The sequence below is a fragment of the Grus americana genome, chromosome 10 (assembly GCF_028858705.1).
Source record: "Grus americana isolate bGruAme1 chromosome 10, bGruAme1.mat, whole genome shotgun sequence".
In the NCBI taxonomy this organism is placed as follows: Eukaryota; Metazoa; Chordata; class Aves; order Gruiformes; family Gruidae; genus Grus; species Grus americana.
The window spans coordinates 3,034,755-3,048,289 of NC_072861.1; the positions used below are offsets into that span (position 1 = coordinate 3,034,755).

General features: G+C 53.6%; 2 protein-coding genes across 3 annotated transcripts; both read left to right on the forward strand.

The window, feature by feature from the left end:
• The first annotated feature begins 1,656 nt into the window (after positions 1-1,656).
• Positions 1,657-7,855, forward strand: LOC129210665 (cytochrome c oxidase subunit 5A, mitochondrial). Its single transcript, XM_054836656.1, has 5 exons — positions 1,657-1,922; positions 4,359-4,475; positions 5,479-5,600; positions 6,830-6,952; positions 7,686-7,855. The coding sequence occupies exons 1-4, from the start codon at positions 1,847-1,849 to the stop codon at positions 6,941-6,943; spliced, it is 429 nt and encodes a 142-aa protein (XP_054692631.1). The 5' UTR covers positions 1,657-1,846; the 3' UTR covers positions 6,944-6,952; positions 7,686-7,855.
• A 659-nt stretch (positions 7,856-8,514) lies between these two features.
• Positions 8,515-13,067, forward strand: FAM219B (family with sequence similarity 219 member B). 2 transcript variants are annotated; one of them, XM_054836657.1, is made up of 6 exons: positions 8,515-8,590; positions 10,366-10,468; positions 10,755-10,845; positions 11,293-11,370; positions 11,643-11,691; positions 11,849-13,067. In XM_054836657.1, the coding sequence occupies exons 1-6, from the start codon at positions 8,531-8,533 to the stop codon at positions 12,005-12,007; spliced, it is 540 nt and encodes a 179-aa protein (XP_054692632.1). In that variant the 5' UTR covers positions 8,515-8,530; the 3' UTR covers positions 12,008-13,067. The 2 variants fall into 2 exon arrangements, with proteins under 2 accessions (XP_054692632.1, XP_054692634.1); XM_054836659.1 differs by having other exon boundaries at positions 11,852-13,067.
• Positions 13,068-13,535: the final 468 nt, after the last annotated feature.

Consider the following 13,535-nt stretch of genomic DNA (forward strand, 5'->3'; position numbering starts at 1 on the left):
TGTCGGTGTGACTGGAGCGGGAGGTTTTGGGGTCGTGGGCTGGCTCCCTGGGAAAGCCCTTCAGAGCAAAATCTCTGCTTCTTCCAGGGGCTAAAATGAAATTAATGGAAAATAAAAGCTCTTTAGAAACAGTTAAAATATGTCTATGGGTGGGGGGGACGACATCTTGGCTACGGACCGCGGGACTGCCACTGATCCAGGATAAGGGGATCCGAGCCAAACCCTGTCCCAAGGGGAGATGGGATGGGGACCCGTTCCTCCTACACGCCCTGGCAGCAGCCTGCCCTGGGCATCGCAGGGTGAATTAAATCTGTATTAATGAGCGTACCCTTCCGGAAAGCCAGCCAGGAGGGATGCTCTGGCTGCAGCCATGTTATTTCCCTGCCCCACATTCCCTTTTGTCCAGGGCTTTCCTCAGCTGGGAGCTGGAATGAAAGGAGTGAGGAGGAGGAGGAAGCAGGGGGCTGTTTTGTCTGGCGATGACCTTGTTATCTCCCTTGGCAGGCAGCTGCTCCTCTGGGCCAGAGGCTTGTGCTTATCTGCCCTGCCGCAGATTGATTCGCTTCACCTATCTGCTGCTGTGTAGTTGAATATTAATTTCCAACTGTTATTTTTTTTATATAATGAGTATTTTTTGTGGGTTTGGGGCTTTGGGCTCCATCCTGCCCAGCGATGGCTTTTCCCAAGGCTCCCCTCTCAGGTGCAGACACCATTCAGGTTCAACCCTCTATCCCACACGAGGGGAACACTGTGTACGGGCTCCTACCCCAAAACGTACTAAAAATCGTGTTAATAAATAAAACCCTCCATAACCACTCTGATCGGATCCTAAAGACTGTCATGGTTGCGCAGCTGGGAACTAACAGCCCTTATTTTTAATTGATTTTATACGCAGGCAATTTCCAATCTTGGGGGCAACAGGAGCCTGGGGATTTTGCACTCCTCACTTTGCTGGCTACGGACCAAGGATTTGAAAAATGGTTAACAAAAATAATTACTGCCTGTAACCCAAAATATGAAGCATTTAAAATAGCACGATGGCATCTGGCTCCACAGGGTCCTAAGGGGACACGGTGAGCAATGTTATCACGATCATCTTGTGGCAAAGAACCATTTTGGGGGTTGTGAGCCGGGCCGTGTCCCTCGTGGTGGCCTTTGGAGGCTGAAGGCAGCGCCCTGTGGTCAGGGCCTATGAGGTTTGGGGACAAGGGTGTGATGGCAGCTGCCTTGCCAGGTGCCAGAGCCACAGAAAGCCTCGGAGAGCTGCTGGATACTGTGGCCAGGGCCAGGCAGCATCCTATTTTCCCCTCGCTCACTGGGAAGAAGCCGAGACAAGTTTTCCCTTGTCAGAGCTGGGGACAAGCAGTGATCGCAAGCAGGGAGCAGGAAGGGCCCCCATTGCTTCCCTGTGGCGCAGATCCGTGAGGGGCCGTACCTGCTTCAGCACAGCTAGCGGCGCTGCCAAGCCGCAGAGCGAACACCAGGCCACCCCAGACGCCAACCCAAAGCCACTCCGAGCTGCCTTTCCTACGGCGGCAGAGCCGGACAGCGCCCTCACCTCCATCCCCTTCCCCGCCACAAAATGGCGGCTCACACCTCCCCGCAGACGACGGTCTGAGCCCCGCCCCTTGCGGCCTTCCCGCCCTCACGCGGCGGCGCCGTTTGTCCCCGCGGCGCCGCCGTAGCCGCCGCCTCTTCCCCCCGCCCCGCCAGTGCCCGCAGCGCGCGCGGTCCGGTGTCGCGAGCGAGCGAGCGGCGCGCGCCCCCGCTGCCCGGTGCTTCCTTCCTTTCTTCTTCCTTCCTTCCTTCTTTCCTTCCTTCCTTCCTTCCTTCCTTCCCCGCCGCCATGCTGCCTGCCGCCGCCGCCATCCTCCGCCGTTGCACCGTCTCCGGCCTCCGAGCCGCCGTCCGCCGACCCGCAGGTGAGCGGTCGCCCGTTGTCTTTCCCTTTGTTCCCACCCCGGTTCGGTTCAGGTTCGGTCCCCAGAGACCTGACTCCGGTAAGCTCTCGGCGGCGGGGGCCCCGACCGGTAGCTCCTTGTCCTTGTAATGACCCGCCGGCGTCACTCGAGGGCAGGCCGCGCCTGCGGCCTAGCGCAAACCGCCTCCGCCGGGCCCACCGGCTCCCACCGCCTTCCCCCTCCCGGTGCCCACCGTTACCGGCCTCTTGCGGGGCGCCGGGCCCTTTGCCGGGGCTGTGGCTGTGGCGGGGGGCCGGCGGCGCTTTCCCCGGGCCTCCCGCGAAGGTGACATTGACGGAGGTCGGTGGTGACCTCCGCGGCCCGGGCCCCGGGGAAGGGCGGGGGGGGGGGGGAGACACACGGACACACCGAGCCTTGCCCCGGGTGGGGGCCAGCCCTGCCCTCCTCTCCTCTCCTCTCGTTTCGCTTATTAACACCTCAATTAATAGGAGGAGGAGGAAAAGCAGCCACAGCCAGGCGCTGACCAGGAAACTGGAGCGAAAATACCGAGCCTGCGGAGAAGACGGTGCCTGTGCATCTCAATTAATAGCTAATTAACAGACAGCCGTCGCGTTTAAAAAGCTCCAAGAGCCGTGTGTGCCTCTCCTGCAGCACGCCTGAATGAAACGCTTGTGGTAGGGAGTGGATAAAGTACTAAATGGTGGTCGTTCAGTTCGCACGCTGGGATTTCCAGGATACTCCTTAAAACCCTTATCTATTTATTTTTTTAGCTCCGTTACAATTCTTTACTCGCAGTGCCTTTGTACTCCTGCTGAGCCCCGGCCGCTCGTTTCCCTCGCTTCTCCGGGCCTTTGCTAACGAGCGGGCTCCATGTTCTTCGTTTCCAAGGTCTTGTATTACAACCGCCCCGCGTTACGCTCCTGACCCCGTTCGCCTTTCCCGGCGCCCTCGGGGCTTTGCGTTTTGGAAAAATTATAGGGGTTTTTCCACTTAAATACGGCATTGGAGAACTTTTCTCAAACTGAGGTTTGCTCTTTCTCTGTAGGATTTGCTTTGCATTTAGAGGAAAAATAGTATCCTCCCCCCCAAAACGACCAGCGTCTGCGGGTTTTTCAGCAGTGTCCCTCCCTGCCTGGGCACAGGAGTGTTTAGAGATGTAGAGATTTAGCATTTCAAGAGGAGTGCTCGTGCTCCGAGCTCGGCTACGCATGTGATTTCTTGGAGAAAGCAGGGTCAAAGATCTCTTTTGGAGCTGGGAAGGGAGAATCTCCCTACAAAAGAATATTATAATTCTGTCTTGGCCTCTCATTTAGTTAAGAAGATAAAATATTTTCATAGTTTGGGAGGCATTGCATAAACTAGATTTACAGCTGAAACGCTGAACCACGTTAAATTGAGTTAAAAATCTGGATTGCGTTCTGATTAGGCTGTCATTTAACGAGGCTGCAGACATTCCTTGAAATTGTTGGGGTTTGCTCCGTTATTTTATGTAGAATTAGGATGCTGCTTGCTGCGATCTTCAAAGTAGAAAAGCAGATCTGGAAATGATGCAAAAATACAACCGGGGTGGGGGGGGGGCGGGGGGGGTGTTTCCTTCATTTCACTAAAACTTTGTAGTTGGTCGGCGTGAGCGGTTCGTGCTAGGTTAAGAAGGGAAGAAAGCAACCGGGTATATCTGATTTCCTCTGAAGCGGAGCTTCAAACTGGCAAGGTTATTTTGCGCGGATTCCTAAACCCGCTTTGGCACGAGCCTTCGTCAGCTCTGAGCTTGCGGTGGAATCGAAGACCTGCAGCTCGTTGCTGTCGAGTCATCCGTCGCAATCAGTCTGTTGGTGGGGAAATCTGCTTTTCCTGGATTACAAAATCGGTTCTGAAGCAATTTCAGGAGTTGTCTATAGTGGGAGCTTACTCTGGAATAAACCGGTGTATTCATCTTGAGTGGGTAATGTAAAACAAATGGGATAGAGGGGTTTATTTCTGGAAGGAATGCCACCAAAAAACTGATTTGTGTAGCTAAACTCTCTGCACGGACACGTCCCGTGGTTTTGGGAAGGGTTGAATGTGGGGAACAGAACAACTGCGCTGCTTTGGAGCGTCTGTTGATGAAGTAACGTGTGTATGACCTTGCTCTGGCTTGCTTGGCTCTGGGAAGAGGGAGAAATCCCTGTATCTTACAGAAACAGGGATCCCAGAAAACTGCTCTTAAGGAATACTTTGGAAGCGTGATTTAGAACCGAAAATACACGCTTTGCCACAAAACAACCAACCGATATTTAATAAACTCTATTCATCCAGTGCTTATCCAGGCTGAGGACTGATCCAGACGAAATGTAGAGAGTGAAATATATATTTTTATGGCTTTTGGTCTCTCGGTCAGGACTAAAGTACAGTTATTTTCTGTTTGCTCAAAGTCTCTTCCTTTCTTTCTGCCTTCAGCTGTACTGCCAGCCCGCTGCTACTCTCACGGGTCACAAGAATCAGATGAAGAATTTGATGCTCGCTGGGTGACGTATTTCAACAAGCCAGATATTGATGCCTGGGAGCTCAGGAAAGGTACGCTGAACGAAAAGGGAAGGGTAACGTGGAGTAAATATAACTGCTTTGTAATAGTTTTGTGACCGGAAATAACAACTGGTTTTTACTTTGCTGTCAGAGAGCAAAAATAGTGAAAACTGGGAGTTTGGTGTAGGAGAGCGATCCGGTAAATACCCAGTGGGGGTATTTATTTTTCTTTATCTGTTCTGAGTCATCTGGCTGCACCGTGCGTGCCCGCGGTTGGCGTGCTGCTGTTCGCTCAGCCCTGGCACCTCACCAACCGAGCAAGCGGGTCGGAAGGAACCACGGCGTGCAGAATGAGGGAGAATGGGGGTACGAGGCAAGGTGGGAGTCCAGGCTTTGTCAATTTTAGTGCCTCAGAATATGCAATTAAACACCTGGATGAGAGGGAGAGAAACGTTTGCTCTGAGGAAAGCGGATTTGAGCTCAGCTGTTGCTTAGTGAGTTAACCACACGCGTTTTACTTTGGACTTTGACTTAATGGCTTGGCCGTAACTCACTGTCTTCAGTTGTTGTTTGCTGTGGAGTTGCCAGCTCCTATTAAAGGAGCTCCTGTTAGAGCTTATAAATGTGTTTGCATAGCAGCCAGAGGGATTGTTTCAGCATCACCTGGATGGCTCCCTTGGAAAGGAAAGGACTAGACAGCAGCTCGAGTTCTAGTTTCATTAAACCTGCAGGAACGAAGTCATTTGGATTTCTTAACGATTCCGTAACTGATGTGCTGCAGCACAGACACTGACTCCTTTTGGGAGCGTGGATGAAACCAGATGAAATGTTAAAATCCGCGACAGTGAGAGGGAGAAGAGCAAAAGAAAACCCTTGGCCGGGTGTGCGCGTCCCTAAAATAGCAGTGAAAATTGTAATCAGCTTCTAATGGCGACTGGTGGTGTGGCAATACTTAATTCTTGCAGGAGGTGGAGCAAATTAACGCCAACAGGTTCCTTTTGATAACGTGATGAGCTGATGCCCGGTTCCTCTTGGTGTTTCCTTATATTTGCAGGCATAAACACGCTTGTGGGTTATGACCTTGTTCCGGAACCAAAAATCATCGATGCGGCTCTGAGGGCGTGCAGACGGTTAAATGATTTTGCCAGTGCCGTCCGCATCTTAGAAGTTGTAAAGGTGAGTGGAATGGTAGCGTAACTGCTGCGTTCGCGTCGCTGAGAGACCAAAGAGTTTTTTTCTTGCCTTGCTGTTAGTGGTGCAAAGGCAAACAGCTATTTCCTGCTGCCAGAATCAATAGCTTCGTTTATGAGCACGTGCTCGGTGGCTTGAAATAATTATTTTGAGGTAAGAGTATTCAACAGCACAGCTTCACAAGTGTAACGTTCTTAACGGTCATATTTTCCTTTCCTGATGCCGACTCTGGTGGGAAAATCTTTAAGGCTTTTTCTTCCTTTAATTAATTACTAGAAATATCTCAAGCGAAGGCGGCTTACTGGCTTCTGAGCTGGCTGGGAGTAGTAACTCAGCTGCGTAGGCTTGAAAAAAACAACATCAACCAGCACCTTGAAACCTGAGTCCAGCCTTCACCTGACGGGGAGTTAAACTAGGAGGCAGGAGTTCTTCATTTCAGTCGCAGAAGCCAGCAGCCGTGCTCTTCCAACTGGTTTTTGCCACAACCGAGGAGGACTGGCGGTGGAGGTCTTTGCTGCTAGCTGGTGGAAACCGCCTGCTTCAAACTCTACTCCACGATCAGCTGCTTCTCGGGCCGCTGTTTCTGCGTTCTTCAGTAGAACTGAAACTCTTCCGCTGGTTTTAGAGACATAAGACCAATGGAAGAATCTTTATGTGTTTTCCTTATTTCTCCTTTTTTTTTTTTTTCTGGTTCCCCACCGTGTAGGGGACAAGTCGGTTCATCAGCACTTGCGGGCAAATTTATGGTCTTCCCGGAGTCCTGCCCAAATATTATTCAGGAGTGATGTTTTTCCCTTAATATTGAAGCAAGTTACGTTTTTCTCTCGGGTTTGCCCAAAAGCTGATTTTATTTTTTTCCCCCCTTTTACTTCATACCGTAAGCGGTCTTCGGGCTGGTTTGCAAAACATCCCTCGTTCGAGGAGCCTCGTAGTTGTGTGTGATGCGATACACGCATCACATCAGTTAAGTGAGGGAAAGGTGTCAAGTGTTAAGAATAATCTACAAATCCCCTGAAGGGGAGTTCAGGATTATTCTGGGATGCTTTGCAGCCACGGTTGGTTGGCGGGAGGAATTTCCAGTCTAGCTGTACACGAGTTTCGGTGTAGGATGAAGCCGCGCTGCGGTCTCCTGTCCTCGTGAGCGAACCTGCCTGGTGTACGGCGGAGCTCAACGACAGCTTGCTGTCCGAATAACGCCATTCCTTTTCATCTAGGACAAGGCAGGACCTCACAAGGAAATCTATCCTTACGTTATCCAGGAACTTAGACCAACTTTGAGTGAACTGGGAATCTCCACTCCGGAGGAACTGGGCCTGGACAAAGCATAAACTGTATCGGTAAGGGATGCTGTCGCTTCCGAGAGTCTCGGCGAGGGATTCTCGTACCCTAAAACTCTCCTGGCAAAGAGACAGTCCTCTTCCTTGCCCTCCGTGGGTCTGGGAAAGGCTGGCAGGGTCATTTCCTCTAGAAATGCCCAAACGTTCGTTTTATTGTCGCAGTCTAGCCAATTTAGCAAACTGGGAGACACTAATTACTAGCTTATGCTAGAAAACGGGCCCCGCTGATGGTAGTCACCCAACAACACTGAAGTTTCTTCACGTTAACGCTTACAATAGCATCTTTTCCTGTAATTAAGCACTAATTTGGAGGGCCCCTTGCTTACAGAATAATCCGATCGGCTGTAGCATAGCCAGATTTAACCGCTCTGCGTGCAGAATATCCATTAGCCCGAACAGATAATTTCAGGAGCGGCGTGTGAAATATTTGATCCTGATCGCAGCGGCATCAAGTCGAGGAAAACCACTTGTCTTACTGCCTTTTTAGAGCCAAACTGAGTATTTTTGAAGCTGGAAAACAGCTAAAATGAAGGTGGATTAAAATGTCGTGGGGCAAGGGGGTACTGAGCTGCGCTGGGAAAGCGGTAACTGCATTTTGGGGGCTGAGTGTGATTAAACTGGGCTTTGAGAGTAAAAGCGAGCGATGGAAATAACTCATTTGAGACCGCAGGGGAGCTTGGTGGAGCTACTGGGCTGTTGCTTTAATGGCTTTTCTGTTCTTTTTCTGTTCCAGGTGCAGTACTCGAGCATTTCGCTGATGCTACCTGATTGTACGCGGTCACCCGGAGACACAAACGTTTAAAATATTACCTTTTATTTGCCAGAACTTCTTCCTTTATTGAGTCACAATGTATGCGATGCGAAGTTGGACCTAATAAAGGAGAAAAAAATGGTTTGACTGAGGCGGTGGCTCGTGCGATTTATTATTTGATTGTTTTTTTTTTTTAATGGGGAAAAGGAAGAAACAAACTGGAAACCTGCTCTTCTAAGAGAGTACGTGGAAGAGCTTAAAAATAATTATTTGCTTGGCAAAGCCGGCGTCCGTGGCCTTGCCTGAGCGCCGTCGGGAAGGGAAAGGTAAGGATGTGTCGGGGGGGGGACACGGCGACCCTCTGGCACTCTCGGATTTGGGGAGGAGGAGGAAGAGGAAGGCTGACACGAACCCCCCTGCCCATGCAGATGCTGGATAAGGGTAGGGCTTAACGAAGCCTGCTCGTGGCAGGGCTGGGAATCGTTTCTGGTGCTCGGGAGAGCCGGTTTTCCACCTCTGTTAAAAAAAAAAAAAAAAAAAAGGGGGGGGGGAGGAAAAGTGAAATTATTTTGGGTTATTCTATATTTTCCCCCGCTGGAAAAAGGGAATTTTTCAGAAACAAGAATTCAGGCAGGGAAGGGGTTCCTCGTTGCGCGGCTGTCGCGGCTGTCGCGGCTGTCGCGGCTGTCGCGGCTGTCGCGGCTGGGTAGACCGCGGTGCGCATGCGCGGCGAAGGGGCGCGCCACTTTCCCCGCCTCCCATTGGCTGGCCCCCGCCGCCTCGCCTTGCCATTGGTGGGCGGCGCGGAGGCGGGGCGTCGGGCGGCTATGGCGACGGGCGGCGGCGATCCGGCTGCGAGCAGAACCGGCGGGCGGCGGGGGCCGGGGGTACGTGCGTGGGGTGTGTGGGGCCGGAGGGGGGGGGTGTATGGGGCGGTATAGGGTATGTACGTGGAGGGTATAGGGCTGGAGGGGTGTATGGGGCAGTGTAAGGTATGTACATGGGGTGTATGGGGCTGGGGGGGGTGTATGGGGCAGTATAGGGTACGTGCATGGAGGGTATAGGGCTAGCAGGGTGTATGGAGCATATAGGGTACGTGCATGGAGGGTATAGGGCTGGGGGGTGTATGGGGCATATAGAGTATGTACATGGGGCGTATGGGGCGGTATAGGGTACGTGCATGGAGGGTATAGGGCTGGGGGTGTATGGGGCATATAGGGTGTGTGCATGGGGTGTATGGGGTGGTATAGGGTACGTGCATGGAGGGTATAGGGCTGGGGGTGTAGGGGGCATATAGAGTATGTACATGGGGTGTATGGGGTGGTATAGGGTACGTGCATGGAGGCTGTAGGGCTGGGGGGTGTATAGGGTATGTGTATGGGGGGTATAGGGCTGGGGGGGTGTATGGGGTATGTGTATGGGGGGTATAGGGCTGGGGGGGTATATGGGGTATGTGTATGGGGGGTATAGGGCTGGGGGGGTGTATGGGGTATATGTATGGAGGCTATAGGGCTGGGGGGGTATATGGGGTATGTGTATGGGGGGTATAGGGCTGGGGGGGTGTATGGGGTATATGTATGGAGGCTATAGGGCTGGGGGGGTGTATGGGGTATGTGTATGGGGGGTATAGGGCTGGGGGGGTGTGTGGGGCAGTATAGGGTATATGCAGCGCGGGGGTGGGCTGGGGCAGTATAGGATAACATATGAGGGGGCAGTGCAGGGTACGTGCATAGGGGACAGCATGGGGTGTACGGATGGGGGGTATAGGGCTGGGGGCGGTATAGGGCTGGGCCATACGCACAGGGGCGGAGCGCGCGCAGGGGGCTGTATAGGGGGTATACGGTAGGGGGTGTATAGGTATACACAGGGGGTATATAGGTAGCACCTACGGAGGGATCCGGGGGCGCGGGCAGCGGTTTGCTGCCTGCCCCGTTAACCCCGCAGGCTCGAGCCGCCCCAGCTCCCTGCGCACGGAGTTATTCCCGCGTGTAAGGCTCTGCCCTGCTAATTCCGGCTTAAGACGCTGACGCTAATCCTGGTTGCGCTCCCATCGCCACCCCGGGTCCTCTCCCTCGGTTCCTCCAATTCCCCGTCCCTCCCTCACCGACTCTCTCCCCATTTCCTGCTTTTTTTCCTCGATTTTCTTCATTAATTATTACATTTTAGAACTTTTTTTCTGCCCGTTGTCATCCTCGACAATAAAAGCTTTACAGACAGGGGAGGCTTTTCCTTAAAGCCCTGACTCTCAGACCTGATTATGCGACACCGCTTCTGTCTTAACGCCGTGGTTTTATCGTCGCGCGGGGAGAAAAGGCTCAAAACCTGCAGAGAAATGAAAAGAAAGCATCCTTATGTTTTATTTGATGAACCTGCCGGTTAAATCTCCCCCGTCGCGTCATCGCCTGAGTATTATTGGAGTTTGGGGTGCAAAGAAACTGCCGGTTGCTATTTGCACTTTTCATTTAGTATCGCCGTTCCCAAATAATCCTTTCATCTGCTAATAGATCTGCTTATTCCTTTTCCGCTCCCGGCCGCAGGGCTGGAGAGGAGGAGCCGTTCCCTCCCAGCTCTCCCCCGCTGATGACTCTGGTTTACTTCATCCCCTTAGAGAGATCCTACTAAATTGTGGTTTTGGGGTTTTTTTTTGTTTGGTTTTTTTTAGCTGATTTGGGCTGCAAGCAAGAGGCTGAACAAGGCGATGGATGCGGTGGAGAAAAGGGGACCGTACATCATGAGCAAGCCTTCCTCCGTTCACGCCAAGCTCCGTAAGCGATGCTCGGTGTCGTCCCAGGGGCTCTGCCGGGATTCGGGGAGACATCTGCACCCCTCGCCTAGGGCGGGAGTAACCGAAAGCCTTTTTATTCCGTGGTGGGATAAAACCATTAAAAAAAAAAACATTAAAAAACCACCGTAAAAACCCAAAACCACTGTAACACCCACACGCTCTCCTTAGGACCGACCTGCAATACCTCCCCCCCCCCCCCAAAAAAAAAGACGACCTTTGGGGAGCGCTCGGGTATTTTTAGCTCTGCCCCTGTGCTTGGCTTTCAGAGAGGCAGCGCGAGCTGGCGAAGGCAGCGCTGCGAAGGCAGGGGCTGCTGGGGGGACCCGCGTCGCACCAGCCGAAGCCGGCGGCTAAAAGGTCCGATCCCGTTTTATTTCGTTTGTTTGTTTTTTGAGGGTTTTTTGGGTTTTTTTCTTTTCCCGAGGTGTATTTTTCACGTTCCTTGGGGAGACTGGGAAACTCGGAAGATTAAGAATTTGGGACCTTAGTCTGCTGGCTCTGTTGCGGCCAGCAAGCATCTGATATAATAAAAAAATAGAATTTTTCCTGCAAAAGTTGGGATTTGCTCTACAAGGGGCCGCGCTGCTGCTTCTCTTTATTTTGAGGATGGTTTGGTGTTAAGGATTTAATCAGGGAGCCAAGATGGAGTTTATTTTTAGATGGTGGTGGCCCTGGACAGCGCCTGGATGGGAAGGGACGTTGGGGACAGGGATTTCCGCTCCGGCTCCTCTGTCCCTGGGCTCTGTGGTTGCATTTTCCCACCCAAATGCCTGGGGTTGGGCTCGCTCCTCTGCTTTCCCGCAGGTCGGTGAAGTTTAACAAGGGCTACACGGCGCTCAGCCAGACGGCGGATGAGAACTTGGTCTCCCTCGATTCGGACAGGTGGGAACTGGGGGAATAGCCCAGGATTTTTGGGGGGGGTGGGTGTTGCAGGCTCACAGCCGGCTTATTTTTTTGGGGGGGGGGATTGATTCACCTTGTCACTTGTAGAGCAGCGAAATGCTCCTGTTGTCCCAAATTTAACAAATCCCTTGGGGTTACGCTGCCGGCTCCCTTCCCCACCCCCCCTCCCCGCCCTCGGAGATTCCCGTGTCTGCATCCCGAGCAAAGACGCCGCTTCCCAGCTGGCTCTGACCGTTTCCTTCTTCTCTTAGCGACGGGGAGCCGGGATCCAGATGTTCCTCGGGCTACTCCTCCGCCGAGGCAAGTCCAGGGGTTCGGCTCCGACGGCGCGGTCCCCACAGGTTCCCTCGTCCCCGTTCCGCTCGGCGTCTGTACGCCCTTGCCCTTTGCAAGCCCGGGGACCTAAATTTTAACTAAACCGGGACTAATTTTAACCAGCTCCGCCTCCCCACCCCAGCAGGTGAACCAGGACCTGAGCCGGCAGCTGCTGCAGGATGGGTACCACCTCGACGAGGTCCCCGATGACGAAGATCTGGATCTCATCCCCCCGAAACCCGTCGCCTCTTCTTCTTGCCCCTGTTGTTTTGGAGATTCTCTCTCCTGCGTGATCCAGTAGACGCCGCTCGGCTGGGATCGTGCAAGAAAAGGTCAAAATCCAGCACTTTCTTTGTCCCGTGGGATGGCTGTCGGTGTCCGTGTCCCGCGCCGGGATGGTGACGCAGGGACCGAACGATGCTGCGATGCCACTCGTGGTGAGCGGCGGCAATCAACCAACCCCAGAGGACTTTTCCTTTCACTTAGCAATATCAGGGAGAGGTGGCAGGGTGGCGTTTAGGTGGCCTGGACGGGACCCGTCACCTGGTGGGGCAGGGAGGGAGGAAGGAGCGGCAGAGCCTGGCCACCTCCATGGAGGTACGAAGGGAAAGAAGGAGTTGGGAGACCCAGCAGCAAATGCTCTTCAGTTTGCCCGACCTCATCTTTTCCTCCTTTAATCGGCCGCGTCGAGGATTAGGACCCGGCCTCGGACACGGGCTGCCCTCCCTCGCTAAGAGGTGGTTGATGGTGGGGTCGAACTCCTCAGAGACCCCGTTTCTATTTATTTTAGCTTTAGTCACCCCTTCTCCCTGGCAGGCTGAGGCCAAGCCAGCAAGGTCGGGGTCAGCGCTGGCCGGCGGAGAGCTGCTTCATTTAATTGCAATTAATTACTGCCAGGTTTCCTCCTCCCAAAACCTGGGCTGACCTGAACCAAAGATGGATAAGATGGGGGGGTGGTGGTGGGGGGAACCCAACGGAGCACATTGGGGCAGGCTGCTGACCTCCCAGCCTCCCCGGGGACCCCTGAAGTCCATCAGTTCCGGGTTTGGAGCTAATGGCTCGTTCCGGGTTCTCCCCAAAGCTGCTTTGATGCAGGCGAGGGGCAGCACGCCCCCCCCCCCCCGCCCGCCCTCATGCCAGCTCTGCGGATTTGGGATGACCGGAGAGTCTACCTGCTGTGAACCTTAAAAGCTGCCTTAACTCACGGTCCTGCTCTACTAGAGGACAATCAGGTTCTTATAAAGAAACCTTATTTACATATCTGATGTCTAGAGAGCTGAACTGGTTTGTTTTGGGGTTTGGGGGTGTTTTTTTTGTATTTTCCTTGTTGAAGGAAGCACTCAATAAACTGGATCTCATTACTGGGAGCGTGGATTGGTGCTGTGGCAGGGGGCTGAGCCCCACTCCCCCCAGCAGCCCCGCTCGGGACGGCTCCTGCCCTGACCCGACGCATTTTCAGAGCGATCCCATTTCCCTCGTCGCATTTTTCCCCGTTTCCCCGGGCTGATGCTGCTGCGGGGCGATGAGGGAAAGGTCGGAGCTGGGGAGCGGGCGGCGGGGGGGGGGGGTGGGGATGCCAGAGCTGCCCCCACCTTCTGGTCCCCATGCCCTGCAAACACCACGGCTTCTTCCCCATCCTCCTCCTCCTCCCTATACCACGCTGCCCTACACCGAGGACAAAGTCACCACTTTATTCACAGCACCGGAGGCTCTCCGGCTCCATCCCCCTGCCAAGCGGCCCCCCTTTTTTACAGCCGGGGAAGGGGGCGATGTGGCTCGGAGGACTACCTGCCACGGGCCAGGCTCGGGGAAGAGCCCACCGGGCCCCC